Raw genomic sequence first — 10909 nt, forward strand, 5'->3', positions numbered from 1 at the left:
TTCATTTTTTTCATTTAGTAAATATTTATTTACTGTAAGTAAATGTGAAGTTAGTATTATTCAAATAAATATTTATAAAAATTTAGTATATTTTTTCAGTGTTTTTGGTAAATTTTGGTATATGTACTTTTTTCCAAAAAAAATTTAAATTTCTGTCGAAAAAATCGAAAGATATATTTATAATCTTTCCAATGTAATACTTTTTTTATCGAATACGTGTATTTTTTTTATAAAAATATTTTTTTCATAATATTTGGAGAAAGGTAAAGAAATATTTCGGCTACATACTTTACTGTCATGTTGCATGATGGCGCCACTTACTTCATTACATCTCGAGTAAACATTTGAAACAGCTGATAGCGTGCAGCAGAATACATAACCTTTACACTCCATTTTGTTCTTAAACGAGAAGTCTCAGTTAATTGTAAAAGTATTCTTTAGTACAATAAATCAAAACATGATTCGTTTTGCAGCCAAACAGTTATTTATCAACAGAAATTTTAGTACAAAATTTAATGAAATCAGCAATCTTGTTAAGGTAAGTGAATGTAATATGATAAGAATACATTTGTACTTATATCGTAAATACTTCCTGGCCTTGAGACGTATGATATTTAATATTTTGTATAAAAAATAGCAGAATAAGTGTGTAATTTCTGTATAAGATCTTTTTGCAGTTTGTACGGTATAGAAAAAGCATGAAATTAATACTCAAAAATTATCAGTGGCTTTTTAGTTTTGTTAATAAATATAATGTTATGTATAACATTTATTATTTTAAATATGCTTTTTTCTAGAAAAATAAAGTAGTCGTCTTTATGAAAGGCATTCCAGAAGAGCCAAGATGTGGATTCAGCAATGCGGTAGTTCAAATATTACGTATGCACGGGATTACTTATGATGCTCATGATGTTCTCAAGGATGAAGAACTTAGACAAGGTAAAAGGATTACAAATATTTGTTACAAATGCTATTACAAGTTTCCATGTTTATTAAACAATTATTTTTTGGAAAGAGATATTTTATAAAATTTTTATCTACATATTAAAAAAAAATATATTAATAATTTTTATCTATATATTTTAAAAATAAATATCTTTTTACTATTTATATTATATAAAATAAAAAATTTATATAATTTTATATATTTTCGTAAATCTTCTGTAAAGTATTAATCTTCGTAAATTATTAATTATTGCTAATGTCATATAATTCTGAAATACTAATATTAATTACTTAGGTATAAAAGACTTTTCTAATTGGCCTACAATACCCCAAGTATTTATAAATGGTGATTTTGTGGGTGGCTGCGACATACTCTTAGAAATGCATAAAAATGGAGAGCTTATTGAGGAATTGAAGAAAGCTGGAATCATTAGTGCCCTTTTGGAAAAAGAAGATTCCTCTCAAAGTGGTGTCAACAAATCTAAAGAATAAATTTTGTTTTAAATTATACTGTAAATAAACAACCGTGTATGGATATATCCATCTTGTATGGATAGAAAAATAGTCGCTTTTTGTTATAATAAACATTTTTGTTAATATTAAACATAATTTTAACCACAATGCAGATATAATGCATGTACAAATCAATGTTTAGTCGTAAATTTCTTGACATTAATTCGAATATGAAACTCGATATTTGAAGAATATGTTATAGATTTTTAAGTTCTTTTCGAAGAATTTTTCCAGATGCAGATTTCGGAATACTTTCTATAACTTGTACATGTCCTAATTGTTTGTATTTGGCTACATGTTTAGCAACAAATTCTTTGAGTTCGTTCTCATTAATTTTGAATCCTGACTTAGGAACTATAAAAGCTTTTGGAATTTCGCCATAATTCTTATGTGCCACACCAATGACGGCGACATCTTCTATATTATCATAATGACGAATTATTTCTTCAAGTTCAGTGGGTGCAACTTGATATCCTTTTACTTTTATCAATTCCTTCGATCGTCCTTGCACATACAAACCTGTATTTTGCAACATATAATAATTCACAATTATCTCATTTCGATTATTAAATATAATTATCGTCACAGTCTTATTTTTTCAAAGTTTCTGATGAAATCTTACCATCTTCAGTATAATACCCTAAATCACCAGTCTTGAACCAATCTCCATCCATAGTCTCTGCTGTTGCCTCGGGATTTTTATAATACCCTTTCATTATTTGTGGGCCCCGTATATATATTTCTCCTACTTCATGCGGACCTAAATTTCTGCCGAGAGTGCTTACAATCCTCATTTGTGTATTTGGAACCAAATAACCACAGGAAAACGTCGATGTATTTATGGAATTGATTGAAATAACCGCGGATAGCTCCGTCATGCCGTATCTATAAACGAAAATTGTTTTTCTTATTGTTATATAAACGTATTTGTAACAGTGATCTCTTACCCTATGATAAAATTCATGTTATTAGCGAAACGGGTGTTAAATTTGGTGATAAGTTTTTCTCCGATCGGTGCAGCTCCTATTAATGTTGCTCTTATAGATTCAATATGACGGGATGTAATTCGCTCATTGTATATCATCATCTGAACGATAGGTGGTACTAAATGCAATAATGTGCACCGATGATTTTCAAGCAATTTTATAAATTCTTCCATTGAGAATTGTGGTAGACACACCAATTTAGCACCTATTCTATAATTGATGAAATGACGATAAATTTCAAGTATTAGTTTAATATAATATATTTCATGTGTCATATGTTAAACTTTTTAAGCGTAGTAATTAACCGTAGGACCGTAGAGAGATCCAAGAATTGATCTTATACGACATACGAAATGTCGACCTTATAAAGAAAATATGAAGTCAAAAGTTAAATGATTATTTAATATTAAATATTCGACATATTTAGACATTCACATGTCATAGTTACGCAAACGAGTTAATAGATACATGTTAACATACCGCAAGTAAGTATACAGGATAAGTAATAACCCATAACAGTGAAACATTGGTATTATTAGCGGTACAATATCCTGATGGTGTTCACTTGTTTCTATTCCTCCGAACAATATTGGATTCGTACGTTGAAGAATATTTGCAACAATACTCCTGTGAAATAGTGTTCTAATTATTTTTTATTATTTTATATTTTATAACATTTTATACATTGAATTTTTACAATGTATAGAAACTTATTTATATAAATTGCATTTTTTCCAAAATATTTAATATGTAATCAATATACGTACCTATGAGACAACTCAACGCCTTTCGGCAAACCAGTCGTGCCACTGGAATAAGGCAAGAATACTGTATCTTCGCAATTTATTCCAGTTTTTTGACTAATTGAAAAATCTTCGATGTCATCACGTAGAAGATCATTTAATTGAATCGTCCCTGAGATTGAGCTAGCATTAGTCCCATCGTTTACAATGACGATTGGTAATTTTATCTTCGAATTTTTCTCAATACTTGCTTTAATATCAATATGTTTTGCCGGAAATGTGAAAATAGCTTGAGCGTCCATGTTCTCTAATTGTCTTTTTATCTCATGTATTGTATGTACAGGATTAATCAGAGTTGTCTTAAAAAGAAAAAATTTAAATGATTATTACAACAAGCTTATATAGCGACAAATACTTCTAAATATCTTATTACATTACACTATTTTTTTTCAATATTAATTTTTATCATTTTTTACTAGTTTAAAAAATTTTTTGTTAAACTGTTATTAAATAAAGTTATCTAAATTGTTCCATCATCTCTTAAATTATATAACTACAGTTCTTTTTTCAGCAAATATAATAGATATATAATATTGCATTTTGAACATAATCACCATATCCTGGTCCCATTTCATTGATAGACTTGACAGTTTGTTACAATTTACTAGACATGCTGCATAGTACATATATAATGTTTCGAAATGTAATAATTTTATCTTACGCGTAAACCGGCTTCATTTGCTGCTAGTACGATAATGGCGAATTCTGGAATATTTGGTAAAATGATAGCAATAGTATCTCCCGATAAGAGCTTGCTTTTTCTTAAACTCATTGCTAGTTTGCTGCATGCTTTTCTCAATTGACCGTACGTATATGATCTACCAGTATTTGCGCATACCTAAAATTAAAAAATTAATTGTCTTAAAAAATTGTATTTATCACTATTATATAGGATGTTTATAAACGCGATCTAAGGGTCAAAATTATGACTGAACATTAAGTTTAATAAAGTATTATTATATCATTAAATAAACACAAATTATCCGAATAAAAATCTATATATAAATTAATAAATTATTCGATATACAATAAACAGTTTCGTGCTATCAAAGCACTATTATTAACATGAGAAGTGAGTCGAGCAGCAAATAATTTCCAAAAATGTAACGAATAATTGTGATGATGAAGAAACTACTTAACAATTGTCTCAAAAATTACAAATTTCACATTTATCCTAAGTATACATATATTCGCCATATTTTAAATATTCTTTTTTATTCTATTATTATCTTTGGTCATAACTTATCTTAACTTATCATAACTTGATCTCATTATAATTTGATCTAAACTGATTTTTAGACATTTAGCCACGTGATTTTTCTTTTTTCGATTATTCAATTATTATCTTTGGTTACTCGATTTAAATTGAGACATTTATTGATTAAGATGAAAAAACTTTATGGCCCGTATTCAGAATGCGCTTACAAACGATGTTAGCGCGTTAACATACTATACTTTACGCATATCATAGAATTTCAAAGATAAAAGTGCACTTTTATCGATAAAAGCGCGTTCTATACGGGCTTGTGAAAAATAACAATAGATAATGGTTATGTTCTTTTGTAATAATAATATACATGATTGAAAATAAGAAGTTATTTCAACGACTCTTTCTCTCTCTCTCTCTCTCTCTCTCTTTCTCTTTTTTTTTATCTTGGGCATCTAAAATATATTTGTAAACATAAAATTATGATAATTTTGACAAATTTCGAACATATAAAATTAATTTTTCTGTAGTCAATGTTTCAATAATTATAAAATTATTTTTAGATCTTTTTAATTTTTAACATTGAATATTCGTTAAAACTATTGTTATTTGAATATTTGTTAATGTTCATAGATTAATCAATTTATATGATCTGTGCATTTGTTTGTGTATTTTTATTTAAGATTATTTTTTAAATATTTGGTCTCTATGTTGGACTAACCTATCAAAAATCCTTCTTATACATCTATAAATATTACTTATCTTTGAATTACAACTATATAGAATACAAGTATTAGGTGTTGGAATTAATTCGTAGCGTTTTACAAGTGATGGGAAGTACTTTCATTAATGTATTTTTTAATGCTCATGTGAAATAAATAACATTCTTTCATTAAAAAACGCTACGAATTAATTCCAACACCTAATATATATAATAACAATAATGCACTGCATTACATAACATAAGAAAGATTTTTTTCTACAAATTATGCAACTTTACACTTTTAATTAAATATCCTTGTTTACACTGAAAATGATTCAAACTAGAATCGAAACGGTTATTTTATCATATCATAAAATAAAATTTTGTTATATACATGAACACTTAGTGTTTCATGTTGATATTAATTTCATAGGATTTTATAACAGTTGTATTTATAAAATTCAATCCGTTCTAAAGCTTGGATATTTTTTATTGTCTATATATTATTAAAATAGATAACATTGCAATAATATTGAAATAATTATCTTTTTTTCACTCATCAATATTTATACAAAGACATTATTACGTAATCACTACGTCCACATTACGAAAAATGTAAATAACATATATTCTTTATAATTTTATATTATTTTATTTGCAATACACGTACCAAAGCAGTATGATTTGACCATCTTCCAACTTTTTCCCAGATGAAATCGTGCAAGTAAATATTCTCAAAGCCACTTATATCAGGTAGTCCACTGCTCACTACATTCTGTGCATCGACTTTTAAATTGATCGCAGTTGCGTAGTACCGATGTTTATTAAATTTTCTCCAATGATTTTTTGCCGATACATTGACGATGCATTCTTTAATGCACTGATACTTCAGGATACAAGAAACGCGCGTGAAAAGTGACAGTTGCAGAATCGTCATTACGCGAAATATGTTAATAGAATAAATGTTTTAAGTATATTATGCGCACTGCGTGTTAGCATCGCAATATAGATTATGAAAACTGTTCCGAGTTTGGACTGAATATATAACTATTCCCACTAATTCAAATAATGTAGTGATAATAACAAGCACGCACGCGCGCGCACACACACACACACACACACACACACACACACTGACAGTAATACTTAATATTTTCAACTTTTCCCGCAAGGCGTGATGGCACTAAAGAAGAAGGCCAGATTTTCCATGGGTTCTCCTACACCGTGTTTCGAGCTCACTTTCAGATCTCGAGTTTGATCTTCTTATCACGCCGTGGTTGTAGGGTTCAAAAAGGTATTTATTGATCTTATCAGTTTGATCTTGGGTGGCGTCGCCAAAAATCAGGTCAAGGACACATCGATTTTTTAAAATGGAACTTTTTACAATAATAGATTTTTTTGAATCCTATAACTTTTGTCTGAACAATTTTTCTCTATATATACTGCCGTGTTTCCGAGATAAAAATTTGTACGCTTTATTTTGAACACTCGATATAAATAAATGAATGTACATACATATACATGATCTATATGTATACATATGTATACAGGATGTTCGATGAAGAAACTGTCAAATATGTTCTGAGAGATCATTCAAGCAAAAAAGTTTATATACAGATAATACTACAGATAAAATTGTCTTAATATATTATTGAGATATAGACAATTTTATAAATATTATAACAAATAAAAATGCCAGACATTTATAATTTTTTGTAAATATTATTATCTTAATCATATTAATTGTTTAAAATGTCCATTTTTTGTTTACTGCTTGTCTCAAATCATGTTTGCATATTCAACATAGTTAAATATTCAACAGTTAAATATTCAAGGCATTTTTTAAATGTAATTACTTTACTTGACACTTTTAAAAGTATACAAATCATCTAAAAATTTGTAATGATAATGAATGCCTGTACGATAACCTTAACATCTGAATTTTTAGTAAATATTTAAATTAACATACTGTAGCATATCTAACAGAAATTGATACGAGACTGGATTGTCGTAAAAAAAATTGAGTTACTCTGATAAAATTAAATATTTTATATTTTGATGAGTCAAGTTGATCTATATTTTATATGAACTTTCTGTGTAGAATGACCACTAGTTAGAACATATTCTAGAAGTTCGTCAATTTTCTTATAGAACATCTTATATATTAAAATATATGTAGGCTGCTGGAAAAGTTTCTGCATCTAATACTTCCAGTGGTGCCAACGTTCTGCTACTATCATATCCGTAAAATTAGACGTTTTTAAACTATAATTCAGTTGACAGTTTGTATCCAAGTCAATTAGTTTTGTTTGCATAGTATTTTAAAAGAAGTTATTTTGTGAGAAAATGGAAATTTCGCGTGAAAATTTTCGGACAATGATTTTTTACGATTACAAATGTAATCTAACTCCGAAACAATGCATCGATCGACTTCATTTGGCTTTTGGGGATGAAGCACCATTCAATAGAACTATTTATAATACGAATTCCGTGAAGGTCGTCCATCCACGTCTGTTGTTGTCACTAATATTGATGCTGAGCGTGAAATGATTGAGCGAGACCGACATTGACATACCGCAAGATTCAGGCATCTTTAGGCATTAACATGAAAGCAATACATACAATTTTGCATGATCACTTGAGCGTACGGAAATTTTGCAGTCGTTGGATTCCACACAATTTCACCGAAGCTCAAAAACAGGCTCATGTTAAATGGAGCAAAGAAATGCTCAAGAAATTCAAGGTCGGTCAAATTTGGTCTACAACATCGTTACTGGAAACGAAACATGGATTCGTATGCGCCCGAAAATAAACAACAATCCACTGTTTGGATATTTCAAAATGAACCGAAACCAACAAAAGTTATTCGTTTACGCAATGCTGCTAAGCAAATGATTGCTTGTTTCTTCAGTTATACCGGACATGTGACAACCGTGGCTTTAGAGGATCGAAGGACTGTAAATACTGATTGGTATACAACAATTGTTTGCCAGAAGTCATAAATGAATTGCGTAGAACAAACTGAAATCGTCGCATCATCCTTCATCATGACAACGCCAGTTGTCACACAGCACGTCAAATCGTTGATTTTTTATCCAGTAAAAATGTCGAATTGATGACTCATTGTCCGTATTCACCTAATTTATCACCTATTTTAATGACTTCTTTTTGTTCCCAAACATTAAAAAGAAGATGCGTGGTGAGCGATTTGAGTCGCCTGAAGCAGCTGTTGAAACATTTCGTACACTGCTTTCTGAGGTTACAGCCTCAGAGTGGAAAAAATGCTTCGAAAATTGGTTCGAGCGTATACAAAAATGTATCAATCTTAAAGGCGAATACTTCGAAAAACAATAAAGTCATTTACCGAATTTTTCCAGCAGCCTACGTATAATTGCAATTTGTGACGTATTACCGTACGTACATATTGCTGTTATTTCTTATCAAGTTGGATTTTGAAATAACTTTAAATGACTTTAAAATAACTTTGAATGATTTTGAATAACTTTGAATTTTGAATGACTTTGAATAACTTTGAATTTTGAATGATTTGTTGTTGCATAAGGTATCTAAAAGATTTTTTAAAAGACATTTTTTAAAGATAAGATGTTCAAAAAGTTATCTGGTAGTTTATAGACTAGAATTAAATTTTTTATTTATAGAAATTTTGGTAGAGGACAAATCGTGTTATGTGTGCGCGCGTGCACATATGTCATTATTATATGCATCTACTGAAAGGATTTTTTTCACTACAAATTTGACAAGTTTGTATCAATTTGATAGTTTGTATCAATGTAAAAGATTTATTTTACTTTAGAGTATAATATTGCAATAAAACTATTATTCCAATCTAAAATATAATATATATCTTAAAAAAAATGGATTAAAATTAAAAATTTTTAACTTTTTTAATTTATTGTGACTATTTTTAGATAAATTTAAATTGGGATAATAGTTTTATTTTGCAATATTATGCTGTAAAGCAAAATAAATTTCTACATCCATACAAACAATTTGTCAAATTTGTGAAAAAAATCTTTTCAATAGATTTAAATTTAAATTTATCTACAAATACATAATGAATTATTTAATCCAAAATTTTTAATTTTAATTTATGTAGTTAAAATACATATTATTTCATGTAAGAGACTTTGTTTGTAAGATACAATAATATTTGTCTACATACAGAGTGGTCTACTTAAATCGACTATCTGAAATATTTCGCTTATTTTTGATGAAATTATTTTTTATAAAAAAATTTTTTAAATGAAAGTAGAACGGTTTCGAGGGGAACGTATTTTGGTCATGTTTTTTTTTTAACAATTTAATTTAAATATTATTATATATTTTACACTTTACTCTGACACATATCGACATAAAATGTTAAAAATTAATCGTAAACTATTAACTTTTTGATAATCGTATCCTAATATTTTTATGAAGAGAATAATAAGATAAAAGTTAGTGGAAAGAAAATACATTTCTTAAAATTGCTTATTTAAAAAATTATCCATTTTGCATACATATTTTTTTAAAGCAATTGTATTTTCTTTACACTTGAGTTATTTAACGAGTTATTTGAGTAAAGTGTAAAATATCTCATAAACTATTGATTTTTTGATATCACTATCTTAATAATTTTATATACAGAATAATTACAGGAATTATATTGTACAAAAAAATTATACAATTCTATTTAAAAAAGTGGAGGTGATCTTCTACTTGTTGGCGCCTCCACTTAGAAAAAAAACAACATGACCAAAGTACATCCCTCTCGAAATCCACTTTCATTTGAAACATTTTTTTATATCATCAAAAACAAGTGAAATATCTTAAATGATCGAGTTAAGTGAACCATCCTGTATATTATTACATTCCTATACAAAAAATTTATTACAAACATTCAATCAAATTTAAAAGACCAAATTTCGACTAAGATCAAGCATAAATTTTCTTGTACATTGTTTAAAGAGAATATATTATTCCTGATCGAATTTCTCCGTTCTTCTTCGATATGATATTTCTAACAAACATATCTTTCTCTCTCTCTCTCTCTCTCTCTCCCTCTCCCTCTCTCTCTCTCTCTCTCTCTCCCTCTCTCTCTCTCTCTCTCTCTCTCTCTCTCTCTCTATATATATATATATATATATATATATATATATATATATATATATGCATATAAAAAACGCGAAGGCGAGAAATCTGGGTCAATACGATGCCTTCGGAACACATGCAAGTTCGAATATTAAATCCGCTTAAAACACGAAGTTCTGTAAAGCAAGACAAATAGGTAAATTTATTTCCCTATTCGGATGACATTCACGCAAGTGTGTTGTGCAAATACACAAATCATTAAATTGCGTAACCATTTATCTGTCGCCTCACATTACACTCGCATGCTTTTTATTAAGTTCCATCTCTAATTTTTTTGCTTATAATAAGTTATTTAAGCCAACTAATTTTAATCTTTGATCATCTAAGCGTTGGTTTTTCCTTACCTTTTTCCCTCTTTTCTTCTCTCTCTCTCTCTCTTTCTCTCTCTCTCTCTCTCTCTCTCTCACACACACACACACACACACACACACACAAATTTGATTATAGTATATAAAATTACTTAATGTTTAACCAATTAATATTGAAATAATTATGATTAGAAATTAAACCGATAAAAATGAGCCAATTAAGAAAAATAATTTTAATGAAAACGGATCTCTCTTAGTACTTAATAATATTCATGTGTAAATATATTGCAAAT

The 10909-nt window shown here is 28.3% G+C and overlaps 2 protein-coding genes across 2 annotated transcripts; one reads left to right on the forward strand and one right to left on the reverse strand.

Moving 5' to 3' along the window:
* Window positions 1–331: 331 nt before the first annotated feature.
* On the forward strand, window positions 332–1554 carry Grx5 (Glutaredoxin 5). The gene is made up of 3 exons (XM_011069748.2): window positions 332–538; window positions 798–939; window positions 1241–1554. The coding sequence occupies exons 1-3, from the start codon at window positions 458–460 to the stop codon at window positions 1435–1437; spliced, it is 420 nt and encodes a 139-aa protein (XP_011068050.1). The 5' UTR covers window positions 332–457; the 3' UTR covers window positions 1438–1554.
* Window positions 969–10139, reverse strand: LOC105154308 (uncharacterized). Its single transcript, XM_011069749.2, has 7 exons — window positions 5828–10139; window positions 3909–4085; window positions 3212–3546; window positions 2925–3071; window positions 2406–2654; window positions 2081–2343; window positions 969–1977 (listed from the first exon to the last, which is right to left on the reverse strand). Exons 1-7 carry the CDS (start codon window positions 6092–6094, stop codon window positions 1655–1657), a joined length of 1761 nt encoding a protein of 586 aa, XP_011068051.2. The 5' UTR covers window positions 6095–10139; the 3' UTR covers window positions 969–1654.
* Between the last annotated feature and the right edge of the window lie 770 nt (window positions 10140–10909).

This window comes from Acromyrmex echinatior, chromosome 2 (genome assembly GCF_024713525.1).
Source record: "Acromyrmex echinatior isolate Ae372 chromosome 2, ASM2471352v2, whole genome shotgun sequence".
Lineage (NCBI taxonomy): Eukaryota > Metazoa > Arthropoda > Insecta > Hymenoptera > Formicidae > Acromyrmex > Acromyrmex echinatior.